This window comes from Ornithodoros turicata, chromosome 6 (genome assembly GCF_037126465.1).
Source record: "Ornithodoros turicata isolate Travis chromosome 6, ASM3712646v1, whole genome shotgun sequence".
Lineage (NCBI taxonomy): Eukaryota > Metazoa > Arthropoda > Arachnida > Ixodida > Argasidae > Ornithodoros > Ornithodoros turicata.
The window spans coordinates 26924458-26952393 of record NC_088206.1 but is presented as its reverse complement, the minus strand read 5'-3'; the positions used below and the strand labels follow the sequence as shown (position 1 = coordinate 26952393).

The 27936-nt window shown below is 44.3% G+C and overlaps 1 protein-coding gene across 5 annotated transcripts in view; it reads right to left on the bottom strand.

Annotated features, from left to right (window-relative positions):
* The window catches only part of LOC135396474 (neuroglian-like), a 49818-nt gene that overhangs the window by 8046 nt on the left and 13836 nt on the right, over positions 1-27936 (bottom strand). For all 5 annotated transcript variants that reach the window (XM_064627462.1, XM_064627460.1, XM_064627461.1 and 2 more), the window contains 7 exons: positions 25389-25576; positions 20014-20145; positions 14784-15200; positions 10431-10732; positions 4421-5624; positions 3227-3358; positions 2752-2910 (listed from right to left, as the gene is read on the bottom strand). In XM_064627462.1, coding sequence (XP_064483532.1) covers positions 2752-2910; positions 3227-3358; positions 4421-5624; positions 10431-10732; positions 14784-15200; positions 20014-20145; positions 25389-25576 — 2534 coding nt within the window. The remainder of the gene's footprint in view (positions 1-2751; positions 2911-3226; positions 3359-4420; positions 5625-10430; positions 10733-14783; positions 15201-20013; positions 20146-25388; positions 25577-27936) is intronic.

Below are 27936 nucleotides of genomic sequence, written 5' to 3'. Positions count from 1 at the left end.
ACCCGATTTTTACCCGGCAAACTGTCCTCACTGAAACGTATGTAGAAATGCACACTAGCTTGTTTGGCAGCAAACACAATTACATCACCGTTTTTACCAAACCAGCACAGTTTGTTTGAGTAACAGAGACCGATTTCTCCATGAATTTAGCGTACTGGAAGTTCTTCCATCCGAATTTGCATGAATTTAGAGCACGTGTTGATTCCCCCACTTTTTATCTCCCGAATCGGGGGCAAAAATATGTCCCGAAAACTCTAGGCATAAATCTTCTGTTCATTTTCAGATGGCCATGAGTGTGTGGCAGACAAGTCTTATTCCGTAAGATGTTGTGTGGCAAGAACTGGTGAAAATGCGAGCCATTGAGGGTGAAAAATAAAGTTGTTTTTTGCCGTGCCCAAACAATGCAAAGAATGAAGAAATCAACAAGTTTATGCTAGTTTGTTTGTCGGCGTTATTTGTCGTTTTATTGATACTCCAGATATTTGTGGAATTTGTGCTGAAGGACAGGTGGTTAATTAACAGTACTTGTATGATCACACACTCATTCCTGTGTATGGAGAAAATGAGTAAAGTAATAAAGCAGGCTATCATAATGGTACACCATGCGAAGACAAATGTAGCCTAGATCACACCCCAATCTACAACATGGCGATGTTCCACAGGGCAACTAATTGAGGATACGCTTTCATAAAAAATGTAGCAGAGTCTCATCTAGGGGTCATGATTTTCAAAAATTTTTGCAAGATGGACCAAGCATGACAAACATTGCCAAGCGGCATTCACATGGCCGTGCAAAAAGTTCTCGTCATGTAAGGTGGACAAATGTTCACACTGACTTAAACTGGGAGATTTTTCTCCTCACGGGAGACACAACCTTCCTTCGCAGTTACAATCGCCGCCCGATTTTTTGGACTCGGCGGATATCGCGCAAAAGACCGAGTAATCGAGCAATCCGAAAAAACGAATTTCGCTTCAAAATAAACTTTACTAAGTACTAGTAGGCTGGAAAAATTTGTTGATGCTTTTCTAACGTGCTTCCAGCTCTGCCTGATAACATCAGCTTCTATTTCCCAAAGCGACATTTCGTCATTCTACACTGACAGAGGCACCGCCGTCATCAAGTCGGCTTCACCTAACGCATGCATGCTTTAGGTGAAGCTCGCTTTACAGCGCTGTCACGCGACTCGCGGGTGGACAGCGCGTGCTGGGCCTTTAGAATCAAGCCGGTGGCCAAAAACGAAGACGCGAAAGCAGACCTCTTCTACTCAGAGGGATGGGAAATGAACAATCATTGCCTATTTTTTTTTCCTCAATATTTTCCTTCACCCCAAGAGAGAAATTCGCTGATTAGGCAAACAGAGTCCGAAATATCGAGCGACGGGGCTGCACGGCGTCCGAAATTTTGGACGTTCTTATACATCAACTCTATGGGACCCGCGGCCGTTCTGCGAACGAGCATGTCCGAAAAATCAGGGTCCGAAAAATCGGTCGGCGACTGTACATGCCTTTATGTCACACTATACCTTCTTCCTTTGGTGTGCAAGGAAAGCTACGCAATTTTCATACTTTTTAAATATGATTTTTGCAAGTTTGGAGTTCTATTTTTTCGGGCTATGATTGGGTTTCCAGTTTTTGGTATTTGCCGAAAAAAGCACAGATAAATGTACGGCAGTAATTTTTGGTAAGTGAACATAATTATACACCAGCAATCACCGGAATGAGCACTTCAAATTTTCTGCTGTATATAAAGGTGCCTCTTGATAAACATAACTCCTACAAGCGGGTTTTCTGTAGCTTTTGAACAGCTCATGCGAAACAACGAGCAGTTTCGCATGACAGCTGCAACTCTCAACTTGCTTAAACGAGTACAGAGGGCCATCCAAAAAATTTTCAGATTAAGACGTCTGATGAAAGTGTGTGTGTGTCATTTTACCGAATCATGCGAAAGGTTTTGATGTGTGCAATTTGTTTCCCAGAAAAAGACTCACATAAACATGGCTCCACGCGTTCACCTTTAACTTGCCACTCCGGGTATAACGAGGAGGAGAAGGTGTGATGCCACGTCACCAATGACGTTACAGGGGCAACTCGTTCTGGTTCGCTGGTCAGTGGGGGTCAGCGCCCTGTCCCTTTGCCGCCGCAAACCAGTTTTGCCAGTTCTCCCGGAGAATTGGGGATAGAAGGAGCGACTGAATCATGACAGAGCCAGGAGCAATGCCTTTTCAGAACCCCGAACAGCGGAGTAGCAGACAACATTTCTCTGGACCAATCCGCGAGCGTGGCCCCTGTAACGTCAGCGCGAGGTCCCAGGCAGATCACAGGCTGGTACTGCTCTCCACCGCCGTTGCGCACGGTCGCTTTTTGCGGCGTACTTTAAATTCAATTTCTGCGATAATTATGACTCTGTGGTGTGAATTACTTCTCATGGAGCGTCTTACTGGCCGTTTTATAGGAAGAAAACAGGGTGTTAAAAATGACTTCTGTGCTACTTTAAGCTATCTGTCTCAAGCGCTAATGTAGAGCGACATCGCCTGACCTGGTAATTTATTACAGCAAATTCAGGCTTTAGCAAGTGATGCGTTTACTGTATGCTAGAAGATGCCAGTGTCAATATTATCAACTGTACTATTGTCTCGGTTGTGCATAATCAACGGTCCTGCGCTGAAACCCAAGGATTCTGCACCTCCCCACAAGGGCCCATAGGAGCTATACATTTGCTATGATGAAAAGGGTGAGAAAAATAGAACTTACCAAGACCACCGGTTTCCACTTCTTCAATGCGTGATGGTTTTTGGTGCTTGCCATCCACTGCGACCACTTGCATCTCGTAGATTGCTCCAGTCTCCAGACCCTTTACTAAAATGGTATCTTCATTTTTTTCAACCATAGTGCTTTCCCAGATCTCGTCACCTGCATTGAAAAGATGTTTCAGCTTGGCGCAAAAGGTAACCTGTTTTAACGTCGAGTGGATTTCCGGGGAAGGTAATCTTGAGGAAATGCAACAGCATCATGAAAAAGTGCTCCAAGAAAGCGACACATTGACCGAGCAGTACCGAAGCGGCACTGTGCTGTTTTGATTCCCCCGAGATTACAACCTGAGCTTCTACAGTGGAAGTACAAGCAGAACTTGGAACTTGGTAATGTTGCCTTCATTGAATGGAAGTACACTGAAAATCTTTTTGATCTTGTACAGCACCTGTTTGTTTCATATATAAAAATTGCGCACCTTTTCTGCGGTACCGAACAAAGAAGTGCGACCCAGGATGCCCTGTGACGGCCGGAAGCCATGTCACCTGCACTGCTGCATGTCCATCTCTGTCCGGCAAGTATGTCCACAGAAAGTCAGGCACGTCGGGCACTGCAATAACAACAATGGCATTTCACTACTCTCTTCTGCGGGTGACGCAGACATTGGTCTAGTGTGTTAGTGTGTATGTATATACACAAGAATCTACAGTCATGTTCTGGGGAAAGCAAATACTCCACCTAAGCCATTTCTCTACCCAGTAACAACTCCATATTTATTTCTGTTTACAGTGATGGAAGTGCCTTGAAGCATTCTGGAGCAGCTCCTGCCTGATCCACTGTCAGAGGGCCCCGTGCATGATTGGTTACTAATTTATGATGTGGAATGAGCACTTTCCATGTTGATTTCAGTATCATTGTGTCTTGGGCAATTTTCCACTCAATTTAGATGCGCGAGAGTGGGATCATAATCTTATGTCATGCCGTATTTATGTTTATACATAAATACATAGCAATGCCAAGCTATGTGCTTTCAAACTGCATTGGAGAGCTAGGACTTTCATTATCAAGCATTTCAAGATCTCAGTGGCATTCATGAAACATCTGTGCACTCAGTGAGGGTCCGACTTTGTTGTGCAATATATTTTCAGACTGAATGGAGAGTCAAATTTTCTTCTATGGAACCAAGACGACTGCAGAATTATCGAAGCATTTTTATTGATGGAGTTCATTGAGCAAGTGAATGGTACTGACCTGCATGAAGGGTGCTCTCAACAGGACAGTGTGCCAATTGACATGCATAAAATAAGTCCACGAGTAAAGTTTTTGTGCAGCCGGATGATTTCCAAGAATTTGCGTTTATTGGAATCACAAGGCTTTACTTTGCCAGATTTTTTTTCTGTACCGTAATCTGAAGGTCCAACACAATGGTCCAACAAACAGTCACGAACATGACACAACATACTTCTCTGTGCCTTCATGAGGAAGGAGGACAATGTCAGACTTTAATGTAAAGGGAAGTAATTTTCGAGAGATACTCTACATTTGCCGTGCTGCACTAAATTACTGGCACCATTTTTGTTAACAGAAATAATAAAGAAATATATAAATCACCCCGGGACAGCCTACATCGCATGGGTACCTGTGTGGCATGAGTAAAATCTGAGAGACCAACCTCTTTCAGATTCATCCGCTGTGGAAACCTCAATGTAGTACTCCTCGCCCTGTCCCTGGCGAGTAGCTGCCTGGATGGTGATGCGATACTTGGTGTTAGGCTTCAGACCTGCTAGCTTGGCTCGAGACTCCAGTGGATCTCGCAATGGGGGATGTCTCTCCCGCTTAGGGCCCAAGTCCATGTTCTTCACTTCTTCATAGTAAATGTGGTACCCTGTCAGCACACCATTTGTCTCCAAGGGCTTCTTCCAAAGCAAGTACACCCCAGTGGAACCCATGGGAATGCCCTCAAACGATGCAACAGGGCCCGGCACACCCTCTGGCGTACTGAACTCAATGCTGTCCGAGTGAGGACCATCATAGGCGTCATTAAATACCAGCACATGCACCAAGTTTCGGGAGTAGGGTTTGAAGAGCGTCACCAGAGCTGTTGTTACATTGGATGGCACCACAACTTCACGTAGTTTCTCGTCTCCCTCGTCGGGCGTCCACGTCTGAATCTTGTAGCCGCGGAAGTGACCTCGAACCGACTCGGGGCTGACGGCACTCCAGCTGAAGTTGGCAGACCGAGAGTCAATGACAGATTCGAGCTTAAAGTCACGTGGGGCATAGAGGGGCACGTCTTCTCCAGAGTGGCCAAGCACCTGGGACGCAGCAGTATGTGCCTGGCCTTTGCTATTATGAGCTTCCACTTTGATACGGTAAGGTTTAAAAGTTGGCTGACCGTACTCGACGTGCGAGTGCTGACGCCAGTCTTCAATGATACGGGAGTTCCAGGCAGCATCGGGCAAATCATCCCGTTTCCACAATACCTTATAGAAGAAACCAGGTGCATTGTGTTCGATGGGCAACATCGGTGCCCAGTTTATAACAAGGTTGTCCGACCGATCTCCCCGTCCGTTCACTCGGTCAGGGTTCTTGTGGGGCACTTCCTCAGGTGTCTTGCAGTAGCCAAAGGGTGGGGACGGTGGTGAGGGTCCAATCTTGTTGCGTGCCACAACGCGGAATGTATAGTTGGCCCATGGACTCATAGACACCTTGAACTTTGTGTCTGGAGCAGGAATGTTGGCAAAGGCATCCTCCCAAATGTCGGGTGTAAAGGAAGTGTTGTACTGTATGGAATAAGAGAGGATGGGGGCACGACGATCTCCAGTTGGCTTCCATTCCACAAGGGCAGTGAATGTTTCGCACTGGACATCCACAACCTGCGTAGCAGTTAACTGATAAGAGCCAGTTACACAATGGTTCCAAAAGGTGCTAATTAGCAAATGAACAATCACTTAAGTGTTAAAAGTTAAAACCGAGAGTGTAGAGATAGCAACATAAACAATGCATCAGACGCCATGACACAGTTGATAGAGTTTGTCATTCGACTACAATTAAGAAAATGTATAATTTTCAAGGAGAAAGAACTAAATAAGCTATAGAAGACAGGCCAATACTGAAATAAAGTTAAAATTCGGGCAGGTTGGCGGTCCATTCTACAATTGATAAAAATCCCCAAAAGCGCAGTAGCAGGTTCAAAATGTACGTATCAGCAACCCTTCTGTGTGTTTTTCCGATAATGTGATGAACTTTCTGGTGACCTAAGCACCACCGTAGTTCCAGAACGTTCGACAGGAGAAGGAGAGGAGGGATATTTTGTGTTTGTAAGCGTAGACGTATCAAAAATAAAAGTCTTTGATTGGTAGTCGGTGCATGTGGCATCTCGTTTTTGGCCTTTTTGTTGTCGCCTTGCACTGTTTTTTTAAAATATCGATTTTAGAACAGGCCAATGCAATTTCATTTACGTGCATAATTAATTGCTCTAGCAATTGGTACATTTTTTAGCAACTTAGAAGGTCTGTCCACCACCAACAAAATAAGTATAGGGACTGTGCAACAAACTGGTGGCGCCTCGATGCGGCCTCCGGAGAAAGTACCTTGCGTGACAGCCATCAGGCAGTCAACTCTGTTTACTTGTCAAGTGCGAGAGTCTTTTTTTTTTGCCACACCGGAACTGTTGCACCACTAACTGTGCAAACACCTAAAAGAACTCTTCACTAGGGACCAAATGTTTCATTTCTCGTGATTTCTACGCTTCCAATACCACCGAGGGCTCTAGACTCGCAGCGAATAGCGTTCGTGACACACGTTCGGCCATTGCATGAGGTGTACACAACATGAACGAATATATTATATTTCTTTTGTTCTAGACTCGATGAAACGGAACGAGGACCTGCAAAACGATGAATGATTTACAGCTGCCCCTTTCGTGACTGTGAAATGCCGCAGGATAGAGTATTACCATCGATGCACAGGCCGAACGGGAACTTTATTTGCAGAGATAATGATTGGGGTGTTTCATAGCCAGAGCCCAGAGGCTATATTGCTCGCGGTAATTTGGATGACGAGCCTCGTAGTGAGGAGGGAAGTTCTGCGTTGTCCAAAAACTTGAATACTATTTACGCACTGACCATTTCACAACTGCCGTGCCGCAATGCCACGGTAGCAGCAGAAGTAAAAACTCGTATATATAATTTCTTCTTTGAGGATCTCTTTAGCGTTATTGTTTCTGAAGCTACTGGAAAAAGGAATACGAGATTCACTCAAAAACATGATGTCACACGTGGCTGGAGTCAGCGGTCACCACGCAAACGTACGGTTCCAGTTGAGAATGCATATAACGGGTGCCTCGTAATATGGTGGATACTCCGAAGACCGCTGCTGGCAGCTCTGGTGCGACGGAGCAGCGCGCCCTCTTTAGGTCTCGCACGGTCCCTATTGCATACGATATACAATACTTGCTACGGTACATCAACCAATCAATACCCCTCTTGCATATGTGTGCATACACATAGAGAGAGAGAGAGAGAAAATGGTGAAAGGAATTGTACTTTGAGGTTGTTCTAAGTTTTGACATTTCTAAAAGGCTAATTAGAACAAAGACTACAAATAAACAAATTGAAACGAGGCAGTGCTTTGGGTGGCACCAGCAATGGTTTGGTCAGGTTAGGTTATACCACAGCTATCATATCATCATACCACAGCTATGATAAGTTTTCTTTAAAGAGCTGAAGCCGATGTAGAGCTGAAGCAGGGTTGTAGCAGATGACACACTGCTACTGTGTGTTCCACATGTAGTAGTTTAGGTTGTCATAACTCCTGTGCTGTGCTGAAGAACATAGACCTTGGGCTCATCCATGGCCTCCCAGGCAAACTATACATCAGCTGAGTCCATTGTTCTTGTGTGTTTGCAAACATGAAGATTTTATGCATTTGTGTATTAGGAAAATAGTGCTTCACATTTTGCACTGCCAGCACACAGGTTTTGATGATTAAACTGACACAGTACAAGGTTGTATGGGCTAAGGTAGGAAAGATAGGAAAACACAGATTGGATGAGTAAGTTAGTCTACTTGACCTAGAGAGTCACCTACTATGCATCATACAAAAATATATCAAGGTCGATATAGAAGGGACCATACCACCAAAGTAAATCAGTCAATCACTGCTTCCAGTACCTTGCTATAGACTACACCAGTGTTTCCCAAACTGTGGGTGCTAGTGGACGACAAGGTCTACAAAGCAAGCTCGCTTTAGTAAATAGGAACAGTCACTATCCTTGCGTTTGCTGACCAAGAGCGAGGGAGGCTCGGCCTCCTGAATGCGGGCTAATAGGAGGATGTGGAGGGCAGGCACTTCCCAAGCCTCTGCTCTCGGCTAAGAGATGGCGCAGCGTTACCGTTATTTCGCCTGCCTCAAGGCTTCTGCCATGGCGCACCAATCTAAATAACGGCTTCGCCGTCCGTCAACGTGGGAACGAGGCAAATCGGGAGTTGCGCGTACACCGGTTAACGAACGGCGAAGCAGTTGGTTACATTGGTGCGCCATGGCAGAAACCTTGCAACACACAAAACAACGGTAATGCTGCGCCATCTCTTAGGTGAGAGCAGAGGCTTGGGAAGTGCCTAACCTCCGCGTCCTCCTATTGGCCCGCATCCAGGAGGCGGAGCCTCCCTCGCTCTTGGTCAGCAAACATAAGGATAGTCGAACAGTCATCCCTGCTGCCACGTGTTTACCGTATTTTCTCGAATATACGACAACTTTTTCCCAAAAAAAATCCAGTGTTCCAAAGTCGGGGGTCGTCTTAGATTCAAATGTGCACGTCACAACCAGGTCATGGGGGGGGGGGGTGAGAGCGGGTGACAGGATCGACCAATAGCGCGGTGCGAACGATATCACGTGTTGCGGTCTCAGCGCGATGCAAATACAGTCATGTCTCGCTTATCCGGAGTTCAGATATCCGGAAACCTCGTTATCCGGGCTACATTACTGGGAACGAACCTGCTACCATTGGATTTTGTCTCGGTTATCCGGAATTCATTATCCGTATCCAGACAGCAAGTACGGGGAACAATCTTCCAGGACTCATGGTATTCTGATTCGTTTATCCAGAAAAGTGTCAACGTCCTCTGTCCCTGGTACGTGCTGTGTTCGAATTATTCCGGAAAAGGGCCACATCTCACGGGGCCATTCTGTAGTGTTTGACCTCCTTTTCTTCTGAGGTCACTCCTTTTTGGTGTGTGCGGGCACACAGAGATAGTAGACGATAAGTGAAAGAGGTGCACTGCACCCACGGAGCGCAAGAAATCCACACGTCAATGTGAACGTCAAAGTCCAGGCCGTCTGAAAGCATCGCCTGTCTTTTTGCCTCTGCCAAGGGCATTTGCAAGAAGGCAAAAACATATGCGCAGGACCAACTTTCTCAGACATCGCCCTTTATTGAACAGCGAGGTGACGCAGCTGGTGCCGTGGCTGTCACGAAAATACTGTCACACGCGTGCCTGCTAATTTCAAGACGCTCACTATGCACAAATTTTTGAAGTGGTGATCTTTTCCTTGTTCTCTTTTCTGGAGCTATAAAGAGCTGTCCCAAATTTTTCGGGTTTCCCCGGAAGTATGCTTGGTTATCCGGAAATTCGTTATCCGGACGAAAAGGGACGACTCCTGAGGTGTCCGGATAATTGAGACATGACTGTACAGCAATACGGGCACAATGGGGACTGCATTCATTCACTGTCGTGGCGTCGGTCTCCAGCATTTGGACACTTTCGCGAATACAGCAACAAGTTAGCGGTGGCATGGCGGTTTCAAGTACCGGAAGCAAATGTTACAAGGTGGCTAAAACAATAGGGAGAGATCAAGAATTGTGCCAGCGCAGTGGATTTTGACGCTTGGTGCAATGTGCCTCAAGATGTGCACACTGCTGAAAAAGCAGATAGCAACAATGAACACAGTAGCCAAGAAAGTGATGATGAATAAATGGTATTGTGCGTTGATTCCAACTGCTACACTGCCTCCAAATCCTTGTTTACTTTTTTTCCAAATTCGTGTACCCCGAAGTCAGGGGGTCGCCGTAGATTTGAGAAAATACGGTATTTTTCTGTCTGTGATGGTTTCTAGCCCGTCTTAGTACAGGTATCGTGACGATATCAACTGTCAAATAAAAAAATTGTCAGTTTTGTGTACTATTACTATTCACGCGCTAAAATCGAAAAGCTTGTGGCTTCGCGAAATCAGGGGAGAGAGGGAGGGGGGGGGGGGTGATATCTTGTAGTTCTGGTGGGTCGCAGGGTAGCAAAGTTTGGGAACCACTGCACTACACAGTAGGACGGTATTATAGTCCACAATGTAACTGTACAGTGCTGGACAATTTTTTTACAGAACACATCCTTACAACGGCATGACACTATATTCGTGTCCAAGCTAAGAACGGCATTGCTGGTACGGCTTTTCCCCATGTATTTAACCACCAGAAGCCAACATAGTGTTGAAACCTTGTATGTAGAATTCCTTTGGGTCATATTTACTTGTGACAAAGGTTATTTTCATATACTCTTCATGAATACCAGCCCTTGCATATCCCATAATCCTGTGTACTTGACTTTCATTTGTAAGTCCGTCCAACACACTGATATAGGCAAAAAGATTTAGTGAAGTTAATTAAAAAGGAGGCAGGACAGAATCACCTCAGGTGCATTTGGGACATCTTGCACAGTCAGCTTAGCACTGGCTCGGTCGTCATCCAGCTCTGTTTGCGCCAGACAAGTGTATGTCCCAGAATCCAGCTCCATTGTGCGTGTAATTGTTAGAGAGTTATCGCTGACCTTCTGCATTCGTGCATCTAACTCCGGGTCAATAGGTTCCCCATTAAAGAGCCAATTTATCTTGAGTTCCAGGCTAGGATCAGCCTCTGCTCCACAGCGGAATGTCGAACTTTTGCCAGCTGCCACCTCATAGTTTTCGGGAGGTAGGGTGATGCGTGTCTTTCCTGTAAAAAGATGTCACATATCATTTCACGTTAGATATGTCTTAATGCACAAGTGCAACATCCTTGTGTTGAAATGCTGTTTGCAATATTTCATATTTTCATATTCATTTCCATAATAGCTATGCACACATCACAACCAAGTGCAAGACTGCTGGGATGTCGCGGATGAAGCGGTCTCAATAGCAACATATACACTAGAAAAAAATATTGTGTACCGTAGGGCACCACACAAACATAAGTGATACAAGTACAGGTAAGATAACTGAAGTAACTTTAGACTACCTTAGCAAAAAATATTTCTACACATTCTTTTAAATACATATAATGAACGTATATCTTTAATTTCATATGGAGTGTATTCCAAGCCTTTGCAAAATAATAGCTTATGCCAAATAATCCATAGTTAGTTTCAACCTTTGGCAGGCGTAATTGTAATGAATCAGATCTTGTAAAATGCGGTGTCACCAATCTGATTATGTTGCTAGAATCAATATGGATGTATCCGTAGACCAATTGATGCACAAACAACACAACTCTATAGTTAATTAATTGAAAAATTGACTGTACATGCAAATACCCAAATGCAAATGTAACGGACAACAAATGCAACAATTTTACTGCAATGCTCATGTTCATGCTGAATACAGTAGCAGACAGATTTTTGGGACGCCAATTATTGGGACTTCCACGGCGAACCGTGGCATTCGCCTTAGGATTAATACCTTTTTAGTACAATTTTCCCGGTCAGGTCGAAGTCTGAAGAGCCGATTTTCCGAACTACAATGCTTGCGGGATAAGCACCAAGAGGACTATTTTTGGCACTACATCAAAAAACTTTGAAAACGTCATTTTCGAGTGTGTGCTTGGATTGGATTGGTAATTAGTATCCTAGGCCAAACTGCTCAAAAACTTCCGAACCATACCTCTATGTGGTGCCATGGCACCGGCGAGCCGACGCGGGCATGCACGCGCCGACTCTTTTGGGAGTCAGGACGGTCGAGAGGCTGGTCAAGTTTCTGCTTGGGAATGATTTCGCTGTTCACCAGCTCTCGACGCTATGGCCGCGTCTGTTCAGTAAATTGTACGGCAAGTACTGGTGCAGCCGTCACTTTGAACACAATTGTACTGACTGCCTACAACTCTCGACCTCTGACATCATGAACACGTTGTTGCTATTGTCAAATGTGTACGATGAACACGTGATGCTCATGCAAATGCAGGCGGATATCACCACACGCGGCAGGGCACAATTAGATTTCCTTAGTGCAGTTGAAGAAATTTAGTGCTCCTCTGATTTTTTGGACTGCTCTATTATTTGGACTTTTTTCCGGTGACCGGTCACGTCCAGAAAATCGGTCGGCTACTGTATGTGGGAGCTAGATGCACAGTACTACTTCGAACTAATCAATCTCCCGATTAAATGACAAAGGTTGGCAGGTACAGTCATGTCTCACTGATCTGGACACTTTGGTACCCACCCAGTATCATACAGATAGCAGATTCACAGACAGGTAAATCAAGTGCAGGATGTGTGCAATTTCATTAAGATGGTAGTTTAAGTATTACACCAGCAAGAGAAAACATTATCTTGTAGCCAGGGTGTCCAACCGCAAAAAATACGGGTTTGGTTCGAGTTTGGGTTCGCGTTGCTTGGATTTCGTTCCAGTTCGGTTCTGGTTCGGCTACACCAAATATAGAACAGGTTCAACGCTTTCATTTTATTCGATCTGAAACCGTACTGAAGCATGTCAAAAATAAGTCTGCCAGCCTTGCTCTGTCCAAGCTCACAGCAGCGTACCAGTTAATCCATAACACAAAAACAATGTGTCACGACACAATTCCACTACCAGTAAGCAGGACCACATTTACTTTTCAAACCACCGCCAATCATATACGCACCGTTCTGCGTACGCTCCTTCTCCACTTCGCATGTTTCCGAGTCGTTTAATTTTTACTGCTCACGTGTAAAGGGAAATATTGGGCACTTGCTTAATCACATATTCGTCCTATAGAGCTACACAAGTGGCCAACACCATTCCTGATCCATTCGTCTGCGTGGCGCCTCCAAAGAGCAGACGCCGCAGAGCGTACGTGGGGCGCTAGCCACGGCGCTCACAAGGACAACTGCGATTCAACATGTTAAAAAAGATGCTGAAAGCATACTTACTGTACGTCCTCGTTTGACTGCTTGGTGAGAATTTGCGATATTCATGATATGGAGACCAATGTGTCCTCGTTCGAGGACTGAGATGCACTTGGACTCTTACGCTGACTTCTTTTATGTCTGAACCGTTTTGTTGTGAACCGGTCAGGGTGTCGGAGCGAACCGAAAACCGGAACCGAAAATAGAAAAAAAAAAAACACGCTATTTTGGTGCGAACCGGAACGGAATCGAAACCGTATACGTTTTTTTCGCTCAAGAGGGAAACCGAAAAATATATTTAACGGTTTTCGGTCCAAGAAAAAACTTCGTCGGTTTGGACTACGGATAGGCGAATGAAACAGACGTCGTGTGCTCTGAAGTCATGTCATGTGGAATGTATGTCGGTATAGTATGACCCTTAGGCTCCCTTTGTAATGGTTTATGGTTTGCGCACGCACACAGACTTCGAGGTACATGTGACTTAGAGCAATGTGCCGTAGTGTTCGTTTTAATTTGATCCCCCCAAACTCTCCTCAACTAAACAGCGGCCCAAGGGGCCTGCATAATGGCTTCTTTATCGGTAATGTCGCACAGCGCGTCGCTTGTTTGAGAGCAGCTAAGTTGAATACATTTACGTATACGCGAGGGCAAGGCCGTGCAAAGTGGCAACTCTTTTGTGGGCAGGACACGAAGAAAATAAAACGGAGCCGTCGAGCTCGTTTGTGAGTGAAGGTGTTCCTCGATTTGCGTCATACTCGTGCGGTGGTGCTTGCTGGCTAGACAGTAGCAACAGACATTCGGATGGGACTCAATCGCTCCAACCCAGAAAGAAAGTGCTTTACGTATGACTTCACGACAAACAAGTCCGTTTGTAGCATGCGCTTCAAGAAAGGAGAAAGCCCATTTGAACAGACAGTAACCTGCAGGAACCAGGAGCTACAAATTTCACAGCTGTCTATTAATATTAGATACCATGTATGCGGAATAAACGGGTTTACATTTTGTAAGGTTGATTTCTTTTTTTTTTGTGTGTGTGTGTGGATGATTATTCCCAGCAGAAGCGGAACCGGTTAAAAACCGGTATGAACCGTTATTTTTTTGCTCCGGAGCAGAACAGGTACTGGATCGTTTCTGATGTAACCGGAACGAAAACCGAAATGAAAAACGTTTCGGTTCGACACCCTGGAACCGGTTATCACTATTATTTTTTCCGGTTCTGCTCCGGTTCAGGTTCAACAGTGTCATGAAAATTTTGGTTCCGGTACAGTGTTCGGTTCGGGTACGGTTTGACTCCCTGCTTGTGGCACACGTCATTTTATAATTTTTTAGAGAATTTTTAAATTCTTAGAGGTTTCGCTTAGAATGTCGTAAGTTGCAAAGCTTCTAATATCAATGCCCAGTGCTCAGGTGCAACACCCGTCTCTTCTTTATCTCTTGCTTGGAAACTAGAAATACTTTCACATGGTTTGGATAGCTGATGCTCACATTATCAACTTTTTGTGCCCAGCACAAATCGGATGCCCCTTGTGTTTCCTGGGAGCCATCATTACTGTCTGTCCACACCAGTCTCTAGTGACCGACCGATGACCAAAAAGGGGTCAAAGTGGAGAACAGAAGGCTTATGCGTTCCTCGAAGACCATGCCCACACCAGCATATGCCAAAGACTGAAACCCTTGACACATTTCCGTATAAGCGAATCAGAATGACACTGGTTCCGAAACATTGTTTCCAGTAAATGATATCTGGATACGGATATGATATTCCTGAAAACCGGATAAAAATCCAATGGTACCAAGTTTCTTCCTGATCATGTAGTCTGGATAACAAGCTTTCCAGTTAACTGAGTTACAGATCAGCTAGACATGACTGCATCATTTCCCAACCACAGAAATGTAAAATGTGCGTACCTTTCACTTCAAGAGCACCTGACGCTGACGCATCCCCAAATTTGTTGCTGGCATAGCAGGTGTATTCTCCCTGATCTGTTACTAGGAGGTTGTCGATCTGCAGGTCCCCACTGTCAAGCACTTTAGAGCGGCCTCCTGACAGTTCAGAGTTCTCCTTCATCCACTTGACTTCAGGTTTCGGGGCACCAAACACCCTGCAGCGCAATGTGGCTCTCGATGTCACCACAGCCAAGGTCATCTGCTCAGGGGCCTCCGTGATGGTAGGAGGCAAAGCCAGAACATTGAGATAGAAGTCGCGGAATGCATAACCATGTGGGTTGGATGCGTTGCACTGGTACACAGCTGTGTCCTTCTTGGTGATCTTGTCTATAGTGAGCACTGTCCCTTCCACTTTACGCCGTGGGTTTTGTTCGGCTTCTGAACAGAAATTGAAAGAAAAATTGAAGAAAGAAAAACTCTTTCTAGTACTTATGTGAGCACCTGTCCTCCACAATGAAGAGCAGTGAACGCCATGCTTATACTCTCTGCATATACAATCTATGCACTCTATCTCTAGTAATACTAGTAGTGCTTAATGAACAAAAAGATTCAAAAAGATGCTTCTGCCCACTTTGCCGTTTAATGCAGGGACAGCAACAATCTCAGTAGTCAGTAATTGTATCAGTAATGAACCTCTTAGCTGAGAGTACACAAACTGATCATGCAATCAGGCTACGATAAAGGTTTTCACCCACTCAGATTATTTATAGGCACGTCCACCTATGTGAGTGTCCCAGAATTTTTTCCAGGGAGAGCAGACAGCTTCCAAGGGGGGTGAGGGCAAAGCGTGCAGTCAATAGACAATGGACAATAGAATGACGACAATCGAAACCTTTGATATGCAGAGCATCTGGGGTTCAGATCAACACCATTATGACAACATCTGAGTATAAATCTTGACCACCTGTGATCTTGGAGCTTCGGGTAAGGAGGCATGCCCCCCCCCCCTCCTCCTTCTTGGAACGCCAATGTCTGCATGCGCCCCTGGGGTCCAGTTCTTAATTATCACCTGTTTGAAGCTTTATCTAGTATAATTTTGCTATGCTAGAACACTGAGTCAAATAATATAAGGTTGTCCAATGTTACCTATTTCATATGGGGAAAGACAGTACACAAGTCCTGGTTCAAAGACTAACTACCATATGTCAAGATCATACATCTGCCATTGGTCGAGAAGTGCAATGTGTTACTTACAGTGATACAAAAGCTGAAATGACAAAATGTACAGTTTACATGCCAACACAATGGCCACAAAGTGGTTCCTGTTTTAGATTGGTTACGCCATCTCATGGGGCATTTTGAACCATGCGCCAAACGCGTGCACAAAATGAAACTTTAGCTGCCACATTTTCACACAGAAATGTTGGAACTGTCAAATGCCCTGAAGAGCCAATGTATTTCCGTGGCCAAGAAATCGAACCGTACTCGTCTCGCTTGAAACCTGCGTGGTTTTTGGGGCTTACGTCTCGCGAGTGGCCGACGTGTTTGACATTCCGTACTGCGTTGCAACGAAGGCCATTCGTATGCGCAGAAGGCGGAGCTTATTTGCGGGCGACCGAAACCATACTGAATGCTCCACTTCAGACTCACTAATCTTTCAACACGCGTGTCATCGACTACGACTATCCTTGAGTATCGGAAATATCGAAATGCCACCCTCAACTTCAGGTGGGATGTCAATGATACGTAAGAAACCATAATTCTGTCATGCAGCATATACAGGTTGTTTGCTGTCTATATACAGGCTGTTTGCTACGTGTCCCTGAATTCAGTGATGGTCAGTAGTTAACTACATGTAGTTAAACTACTAGTTAAACTACGTGATTGTAGTTAAAAAGTAGTTATCAACTACTTGCAGAAATGTAGTGGCAACTACTAGTTAAACTACTATTTTAAGTAGTTAACTACAGTAGTTAGGTTACTGAAGGCGACAACTACTTCCGATTTTGCCGCAAGCTTTACGGCACGATTGTGCTTCCGACTTTTACCTTGAGCTACTTGTTTGATGAGAACGGAGGTGCAGAGCAATTGTGTCGTGCATGTGTAAAGCCTCATTTGATTTGCTGTGAAATAATTCTGCAACTTAGTTTATCGCGTAGGCACAGAAAGAATCCCGCCGCAAGCTTTGTATTTGACGATCGTAGCAATGGCTTGAGCCAAAGTTTATTATTGCTTGTGATTCATATTTAGGTGTCCAAGAACACTACAAGGGATTGGTGTTGGTGGACAACGTTAAGTAGTTATAGATGTAGTTAAACTACATTGCAGTAGTTAAAAAAGTAGTTTTAACTACTCCCCTGAAAAGTAGTTTAACTACTAGTTAAACTACTCAATCACAAAGTAGTTAGTAGTTATAGTTAAACTGCTGTAGAAGTAGTTAGTGGCCATCACTGCCTGAATTATATAAAAAAATCTAGACATTGTACAAGGACGCCGCTTGCTGCATTGGTCTTTGCTTTTGCCACCAGGGAACACTGATTTTGTCAAATTTCAACTGCAATAAATTGAATTTTTAAAATTGATCTCGCTAATTTGCCAAGTCAACCTCACGTTTTTCCAGCGGAAATGGAAAGCGGATGTTCGATTTACCCCAAAAACATTACTGAAGGTGTCCAGCACCACAGCGGGAACACATGAACAAAATATGCAAAAAGCGCTGCACGTTTAACATGCACGTTCAAGGCAAGAAGAGATATGCGTGGAATGACAGGAAGTGTCAGGTGAAAGTGAAGGGGTGACCTTATCAGAGGCAGCAAATTTTGTGCGGCGATGGAATGTCAAGGGGGCGGAGCAACGACGGCCCGCATAGCGCTGAAATACTCGCGCTCGGCAACTTGAGAGTCCCAAAACGGCGCTTTTTGCAGATTTTTTGCAGATTTTTTTCATGTGTTCCCGCTGTGGTGCTGGACGGCTTCAGTGATATTTCGGGGTAAATCGAACATGCGCTTTCCATTTCCGTTGGAAAAACGCGAGGTTAACTTGGCAAATTAGCAAGACAAATTTTAAAAATTCAATTTATTGCAGTTGAAATTTGTCAAAATCAGTCTTCCCTGGTGGCAAAAGTGCCACAAAGACCAATGAAGCAAGCGGCATCCTTGTACAATGTCTAGTTTTTTTTATATACAGTCGCTGACCGATTTTTCGGACTTCTAAAAGCCACAAAACCGGTCCGAATTATCCAGCAGTCCGAATTTTCAGTCAATGACACAAATCTCTCCCAAAATGATTTTTATTAAAGAAATCCAAAAAGGCACAAAAAAGACTTATCAATGCGTGTCTGGTTTGCTGCGCATATGCGAGAAATGGCGTCGCGACGTATTTCGGCTAATGTCATGCTGTCACGGTAGACATTTTCGAGCGTATCGACGACCGCAAGTATTGCTGCTGTTGAAGGAGTAGCAATAGCACTCGCATCATTGTCGGAGGTCGGAGCCTTCCGCTGGCAGGTCGAGGACTTGTGAAATGATTTGGCCAACAGTCATTTCGGCACAAAATTCTGCACATTAATCCACTTTGGCGTACGTTTCAAATGTTGCACTTGCAGGTATTGTCATACCTGAGCTTCGGAGGTCCTCTACCGATGCCCCGCCGTCCGTCGTCGTCGATGGCGATACCAACTGTGCTTGTACTCCATACTTGCGTACTGTCCTTGCAAAATCAGGCTTGACGAAAACTGTTCGCTATAGTGCTCCCTTTCACTGCTTCCCACGACTCCCACGAGTCGGTAAGAATATGAAGCGCGGTGACAAGTGTAACGTTATAGTTAGTTTCGTTTTCGTAGCACAGCACAACACCCAAGAGCAGGCGGGACCAGTAGACAACCTTGAGGTTTTTTATGATTCCTTGGTCCATGGGCTGCAGGACACTTGTTGAATTCGGAGGCAAGAACTCTAGAAGTATCGCCTAGAGGTTCTGTACTGCATCATGTGCTGCACATTTATCGATACACATGGTAACACTCCTCATGCCGACGTGCTCGCATCTTCACCGCACTCGTCAGTATTCACGACGTCGATCGAGACACCCTCAAAATCACTTGAAGGCGCGAATATCATTTCGTGGTCACTTCTTGTCTCCAACAATAGCATGGTTATGGGTGCTTGTGGCGCGTGTGCATAACCTCATCAGTGGTGTGCGCGCGTAAACTCTGCCTCCGCGCGCGCCTCCTGTGCGCCGTCAGCAAAGGCGAAGGGAAAGAAAAAAAGAAAAAAGAAGGAAAAGCGAGGCAAATATGCACGAAAAATCGAACCGTACCAGCGAAAAATTGTCCCAATTTTCGGACGTCAAAATACATTGGCTCAATGGGGCATCTGATAAAGCCACAGCTTTTGTCCTAAATATTGGACAGTCTGAATTTTCGGAGTCCGAAAAATCGTTCGGCGACTGTAATTCAGGGACACGTTACAGCAAACACCCTGTATGTAGGCAAAATATTGCTAATTCAAACTTTCAATAATTCAAACAAAAATCTGCGGGCCCTCAGGCCCGGCTCAGCGCCTCAGGCCTCAGGCTCAGGCCTCAGGCGGGCCCTCAGGGTTTGAATTAACGAGCGTCTACTATATACTTGGCATTTGTAGCAAAATTCAATTTGGGCTGTTTCACGCCAAGAGCTCATGCCAATTCTCTTAGTCCTAAACAGGGTGTCTACCAAATTGCAGCCTTCAAATTCACTGACTTTTCCAGGTTTTCACTGACTATTTCAAGCACATTCCCTGACCAGAACAAAAGGAAACCTGGTGTCTGCTGCTACATTTTGATACAGATCCCTCATGAAACAGATAATATATTGAGTATTAATGAGGCTGCCCTACTTTTCTGCCTCTGAGCTTGTCGTATTGGTGAAATGGTATAATCGCGGCAACGCTACTGCAGCGTGGATGCTCATCCACTGATCGGCACTTGTGGTTCACTGTGCATCGCCACAGCACTTCTGTGTGATTTACTCTGACTTCAGCTGCTTTTTGGCAAATTCCCTGACAATCCCCCGACTTTTCCAGTCGCATCAAAATTCCCTGACAAACCGTGGTTTTCCCAAGTTTTCCATGTGGGTAGACGCCCTGCTAAATTTATATCAGGTAATGAAAAATATATACTTATGATTGATATGGATATGCTTTATATGATCCGTGCTCTCACTGGCTTTTCATTATGTAGTGATATTATTATACTGAAAAATCAAAGTGGTACTTACTTTCTAGGGGTACTCCATTGACAAACCACTGCAGTTTTGGCTCTGGAATACCACCAGCCACACACTCGAAACTGACAGTCTCTTCTCCGGCAGCATTCAAATTTTCAGATACATTTCGCCAAAATGGAGCCGCTGCGATGGAAAAGATTGTCAATCAGTAATTTGGTCACTACGAGGGGCATTCAAGTTATCGGGTCTCCTTTTTCTCTGGAATATGAGTAGATAGCAGCATAGCAGGCGTCTTAAAAGATGTAATGATATTATACAATACATAAGGTCACATATTCGGAGAGAGTTTTTCGGAGCTTATTACCGTATTTACTTACATATTGGATGAACTGACGTACTGAACGCGCCCCAACTTGAGCGCCGAAATGCTGGCACTTTTTACCGCACCCATAGAGCGCCGATCACCAGTGATCGATGGTTTGCGAACCGCGCTATACGGCCTCCTAAGCACATATGGACAAGTGGTGACATTACATGGACATACAGATTAGCGATTTATGAAACTGGCTCTGCGCCAACGAGGCTGTGCGGATATTTTATCTTGGCCATGTCGTCGTCGACGCACCTCTTTAGCAAGTGTGCAGTGCTCGCATTTGAAGCATATTTGGGGTCGATTAGTTTATTAGAACACATATAACGACTCTGAACGTATTGGATAACCAAACTTTTGTCCTGGATATAAGGATATGTAAAACTTGCACAGCTGGTGTTCTTCCTGCATCAAAACGAACCAGGAGGTACGAAAAAGTGGTGAAATAGCAAAATGTGGTATGAGGACAAGAGAGTTGTGCATTTCTGCAGAAACTATGATGCTAATTTCTGTTTTAGTCCTTGTGGAAACCCGCGTTTCCACAACCTCGGGGCGTCAGTCCGTCCGCGCCGTCGCCGAGGAAGCCACAGCAAGCGAAAAGTGTGAACAACAAACAAGGATTTATTCCATACCTTTGACAACGGATACGGTCGATACTCCCAGAGTAACCCTTGCCTCAACTACGCTTGCTGTGGCTTCCCCGGCGACGGAGCGGACGGACCGACGCCCCGAAGTTGTGGAAACCCGCGTTTCCACAACCTCGGTTTTCCACAACGCGGGTTTCCACAACTTCGGGGCGTCGGTCCGTCTGCTCCGTCGCCAGGGAAGCCACAGCAAGCGTAGTTGAGGCAGGGGTTACTCTGGGAGTATCGACCGTATCCGTTGTCAAAGGTATGGAATAAATCCTTGCTTGTTGTTTGAACCTTTTCGTTTGCTGTGTCTTCCTTGGCGACGGAACGGACGGACAGACGCCCCGAGGATTGACGCCCCGATTCCTTCAAGGAACTTAGTCACTCAATGGCATGTACGGCATGAGTGTCCACCTTATTTTCCACAACTCACAAACTTCTTGACCTAGAGTGTTGATAGTCACATATATTACTACAGACAAAATTTGCCACATTTTGTACATTTTGAAATTTCTAGTTTGATATTTTTCTTCGAGATACAGACATGAGTTTTCTGTTGTCTGCACCAATTTTTTTGTGTTCAGAAATTAATTTTGGAAATACATGGATAACTATATCAAAAGAAAACCTATATCATTTGATAGGGCATTCAATTAGGTACAGTTTCCTCTATATCCTAATGTGATAATGACAGCCACAAAAACTATATTTGTCGGACCACCCAAAAATGGTCATTTTTGCCGCGGCAAGGAAAGAGTTAAACGCAGCCCCACTTTAGTATCATAGCCGGATCATCTTGCAGAGCGCCAGCAAGCGTATCGCGCGGTCAACAAGATGGAGGGCCTGGTGCCAAAGTGATGAACGACGAATGCAATGGGCATCGAGGAGTATTTTGTCCCTGCTTAATAGAACGAAAGACCATTTGATGTGGGACAATCAGAACGGTTCATTCCGGGGAGATCTACAATGGATATCTCGGAATAAAACGGGACATAAGTGTGCCTTATGTGTTGGGTTCCAATTTTCCCCCACGTATTGGACGCACCCCCTCAATGGCGCGATGTTTTTGGGCAAAAAATGTGCGTCATGCATGCGAGGGGTATTTTCCGAGATTTAGAGTTCCTGTCTGAATTGCAAAAACTAGCTGTCCTTTCAAGAAGGCAATCTGTAAGTCACCTGCACTTCCCGCTTTGAGAAGAGGAGGGGGACACCATGATTCACAGAAAAATGGAATGGAAAACCCTAGGAGTTGGACATTTTCCAAGAAAATTTGGAAAATGGTTGAAATGGCCTCAAATGTCCTTATGCAGCCTAGAGCCACTAGCTACGGTGTCCCTTTGCCACACCCTATGTAGTGACTCCAATGTCGAGATGACTCTAGGCAAAGATTAAGATCACCTGAATAACACGGATGCTGTAGTGGGTTTTGGTCAAGAGATCTGTTTTTCCTTGTCACGGGGGAAATCCCAACAGAAAGAAAACGAACCCCGTTAACCATGTCATCAGGGCACAGAACCCTCAAAAGCGGAGCTTTTCGCCTAAATCCCAATTTCTCGAAATTTTACCAACGTATGTTTAGAATATTTTTAGTTAAATCCGAAAAAGTCCGGAATCCTACCTATAAGGCTATAACGTGTGACTAGGACAAGATGCCGATTTCGCTGCATCCGAACGCCTGAGAGTTGTTACAAAAATAGAGGGTGTAGGACATGCCTGTGTTGCAAATTATTGTCACCAGCTAGAGACCAAAAAGTTGTGAGGACAGCGATAGGTTTGCTCAAATGAAGACTGCGAAGCTGCTAAAGACATTTTGGCGCAGTTTTGGCACTGAGGCGTAAGTTGGCACAAGAATTAGAGCATGGTGCGAGACAGTGCAATTGGCATAGCAGCATAGCACTTCCAGCCCTGCTTTGAGTGCGGTAGGTTTTATAATTAAAAGACAGCAAGGTAGAGGCCTTAACATCAGATTTTTCAAACCCGCTTCATCATTGAACAGGACACCTTCTGGACAATTGGCCATCCACTGTAGGGAATGTGTATCCTGTAGGGGTGTGCAAATCCCAATGTTTCAAGTCGAATACAATGAAGGGAGAAAAATGCAGCGAATCAAATATCGAATATTTGTGGAAATTTTACAATATGCTCCTTTTGCGATTGCAATTGCAGAAGTTTGCAATTTGTAGGTCATGGTTTACTGTAATTTTTCTGGCATTAACTGTCACAAGAGAGGCACGCATCCTTCTATGGGAAGCCCCTACACTTAATTTTACTTGTGGTTCCTGCTTTTCAGGTGAGTCTGCATGTACTGGGGTAATTATCTTGATTTCCAAATTTGATGTCAGCCAGTGGCATGCTACACAGAAGAGGCTGTAATTGATCCTCTGTATGCAATAAGGGGATAAGTCGAGTTATCCCCTTTTTACTATTTTTGCTGCAATGACATATACGTACCAGTATGTACCTGCCAAACAAAATTTAGGACCGTATTGCTATTTATTGACCCGCTACAGGACGTTAAAAAACGGGAAACGCATGCGTGTCAATGGGACTGGCCTTTAGATCAGGCCCCTTTTCTCGGTTTGGGATTTTTTTACTTATCCCTTATTGCATACAGAGGTTCAATTGTTTCTGAACATCCACAGGTCACTTGTGAAACAAACAAAAATGGAGTCCTGCCTGAGCTTTGCCATGAAAATCCTTAAAATTATTTGCTGGAGTGTGTACGTCTCGCCTGGAGAAGTTGCGTTACTGAAATTTTGAACGTAAGGGACGTCTTTAAGACGCCCTTTTTGTTCCTGAGCAGGAGGCAGTATGCAGGAGTTTTAACCTTTTAAAGGCTACCTCCCAGACATCAACACCGCTAAAGTGCACGTGGCAAGGATGCAGCTCGAACTTCAGGCGAAGCATACACAACGGTCCGCCTGCGTTGGTCCCGCAGCACTGGCAATTTTGTAAAGCAGGCTCCACCTCATACAGGGAAGCATCAGGTGAAGCCCACTTCAGGGGTAGCATCGTTCATATTTGGGGAAGAGTCGAATATTTGGAAAATAATGGATATTGCTATATTGAATATTGCCCGAATATTGGATATTCGGCTTGTGAATCGAATACCTAGAGTGACTGATATTCGATTCGAATTCGAGAAGTCAAATATTCGCACACCCCTAGTATCCTGTGCTCCTACTTTCAAGGAAACTATTGTTGTGGCTCAGAGGCGGATCCAGACTCACTCGTTCTATTTTTTATATTTTTTTCGTGTGTGGGAGGTTCGTTATCGAAGTACGTAACTGGGGAGGGGAGAGGAAAAAAAAAAAGCATAACCTAACTGTTTTTTTTTTTTTTTTTTGGGGGGGGGGGGGGGGGGGGGGGAAGGATTGCCTTTCTCTTGGATCTGCCATTCTTGTGGTTTGACATCAGTGCAGGAGATTATGGAAGCTTACACCATGGGTTCTCTTGGAGATGCGTATGTATTAGTTCCCCTTTGATAGCTCTTTCACAGTGAGAAAAGGATTATCCTAGTTCACGCCCACAATGATTGATACCTACCCTGTTACTTGTTAGCAATGCTTATCACATGCTTGTTTTGTATAAATATGTTCCTTCTGATTAAATTTTCACCAGTTGAGGGTCTGCAGGCGTGCTGCCTTTCTGTTCTAACCTTTTTTGTCTTCATCCCCGTGATGCAGTCAATCACCCTGAATAGAGAGCTGAGTTTTAGGCACTAACAGGTAGCGCTCTTATCTTCTGATTGGAAGGAAAGTTGATACATAAAAAGGTGTGCGCCCTCTTTCTCAGCTTATCGGGAGACAGAGCGCTATCATCCGCGACAGTTAGTACCTAAAAATCCGCTCTCTAACCATGAAGATGTACCAACTCCCCTCTACAGCACTCTTGTTATATAAGTTCCTGCAAATCACATTTCGAGGCAATTCTGCACAAAAAAAGATTTAAGATTTAAACTTTGAAAAATCTTCTACAGTATCTGAGTATTTGTAGTGTCTTCACCCTGCACATCTTTCATAAATGTTTCTGAGTAAAACCCGTGCTGAAATTTTGTGCTAACTGATTCTGCCTGTGTTCAAGTTATCCGAGCGTGTTAATTAAGGCAATGCCGATTCATGCACCTCGAAATTAGGATGCAGGCCACTGCCCACTTCATAATTGTGCTGTCTAATGTTCTTGTTAATGAAGCCAACTGTAAAGTCGTAGCCCTCACCAAACGCTTTCTTTCAACCTTGAAACCAGGAGGCATTGACATTGAGGCTTGACATTGACATTGAGACATTGAGGCTTGACATTGACTGCTGGATGCAGTATTCACATTCGAAGTATTAACGCGTGTCTACACAATAGGCATTTAGAGATAGAGCTCCTACTTCAACTGGAATAATTTCAAATAGCACTTGTACAAAAATGGGTTCACTTACACTCCACTTTGACACTCATGGCATGGGACTTTGAGATACCGACGCCATTGTTGGCCACACACTCGTAGGTGCCCTCGTCCTCGAAGCCCACATTTCGAATCTCCAGGGTCTTGCCATAATCAATGTAGTTAAAGCGACTGCTGCTGCTGCTAGCGCCACGTTTGCTCCATGTGATATGAGGTAGAGGCCTGGTACACAAAAATGGTTAATTTCAGAACAGTAATGCCATCCATAGCTGCATTTTACACATTGCGTAACCTCACTATATGATGACAGCACTATGTAACGTGACCTCAATTTAAAGATATGTTGCAACCTTAGAACTCAGTAGCAAACAACCACTAAATGAACATAAGAGCAAAACAATCTCAGGCTAATTAGACAATTGAATGGCTCTTTGCAATAATGATGTAAATGAAAATTTGTACTTTGGAGAAATAGCAAAAAGAATATTCCAACGATCTGATACATAAATTGATAAGGATATAGTAAATCACCATTTTGTACGACAAGTGGACAACATTCACCTTGCGAAAAAATAGCACTGTCATTAGAAAAATATTTCGATGAATTGCACAAACAGCGTATTTCAACTGCTCGATTGCAAACCAATTGCATAACGAAGTAGTTCTTGAAGCCGAGACCTCTCTTAACAATATATATGATTTACTGCATTTAACAATAAGTGATACAGGTATTAGATACGTGTATGTACAATACATTCCACCATGTTTTAGTAGGCCAATATGTAGAAACAGGTATTCTTGTGAAGAGATTATTAGGGCTGTGCGAATAGTGATTTTTGGGTTCGAATCGAATACGAATCGAATAGTAAAATCGTAGTAATGTCGAATACCACACAAAAATGTGTGCTTATTGCTGAATAGTAAGCAAAAGCTTGCATTGAAACCTGGTGCTCAGTTGTAGTTTGTGAGACTGATTGCGAACTATATACACATATTTCATTGATGAATACGTTTGTGCTAGAATTGTCCTGAAAATTGTAATTCCAGACATAGAGTAGCTGGCTGTGTGATTAAATCCCTCTTTCTATGGCGTCATAGCTGGTCCAGCCAAAGTTCAAAATAATTAAACTAACTTAAATATCCCTGCCAATATTTACTAAAATATTTCTCAAAAGTGGCAATTTTTAGTGATCCCTCAAATCGCACGTTTAAACCATGCCTGCAACCCCGCGGCACTGGCAGGAGTGTAAACTAGGCTTCGCCTGATGCTCGGAGACATGATGCAAAGCCAACTTGCAGGATATAGTCAAATCCGCACGCGCAAAACTGTAAAGTAAGCTTCACCTAACACACAGAAGCATGAGGTGAAGCAACCTTGCAGAATATATTTGAGGCGCAGAATTGTAAAGTAGGCTTCGCCAAACGCTAAGAGACATGAGTTGAAGCCAGCTTGTGGAATTTCGAATATATTCGAGTATTCGATGAAATGTTATTCAGTTCGAATACGAGTAGCGCGGTACCGTTATTCGGTACGAATATCGAATATTTCGAATATTCGCACAGCACTCAGATTATTTAACTTACACTTCGTTCACCATTTCCGACTCATTTCAATCATTGATAGTGCCCAGGTTCATAGAAACGAATTCCCGGTTTCGTGATGCAATATATCCCAGAAACTTAAGCCCATCGTTAGCTTTTTTTCACTAGCACTCATAGACGCGGTTGTGGGTTGGTCGGCAACTGCTCCAGTCTAACCTTACAATTAATGGAGTACGTCTTAGCACCAATGATATTGCAACGTTTGTGAATGGTATTTCGGAGCCTCCTTTCTGACTGTCGGAATCCTTAGGAAGGGACTCCGATAAGAAGCTGCTCTGTGAGCTCTCTACACCAATAAAATACAGCGGTGTAGGGGCCCTCAAAGCACTTGCAGTCGTCTGCTAAGGTGTCATCTGCTATTGTTGCGTCGTCTGCTATTGTGTAGGCGCCGCCTGTAAGTACCACCAGGCACTACAGCTTTTCTCAAACTGGAGTTTCTGCACCAACATGTAAAGCGGGTCTGTATTTACCGATTAAAACATTTCTCTTGAAAGCGATGTATATTAGTTTACACCATTATTGCAGAGAGCCATTCAATTATTGCTTGATAAGGAAGGAGACTGAAAAGTAAAACAGAGCTCTTTGTTGCCGTAATCAGCTTTGCGTAGGACATAATCACTGCAAACTGGAAAGAAGAAGAAAAAACAGATACTTTTGGAGAAATGAGCATTCATGAAAGATGTGAAGTAGCCTTGTACAACTTAAGTAATGACAAACTGTGGAATACAAAATGGAGGGTTCATCTTGCAGCTGGATGTGACCATTTCCTTCCACTGGAGGACACAATTTCCTCCTGCACAGTGGCCCATGTGCTGACAAAGAGACGTTCATGTCCTCTCACTTTCCCAGCACACAAATACATGAACAAGAGACTGCATATGCTTAGGGCCCTGTGTGTTAGGGTAAAACCTGAAAAAAACCTGGAAATGGACTTTGCGAAGTGCCAAATTCAGCCACCAATACAGGCACTGGAGATTCAC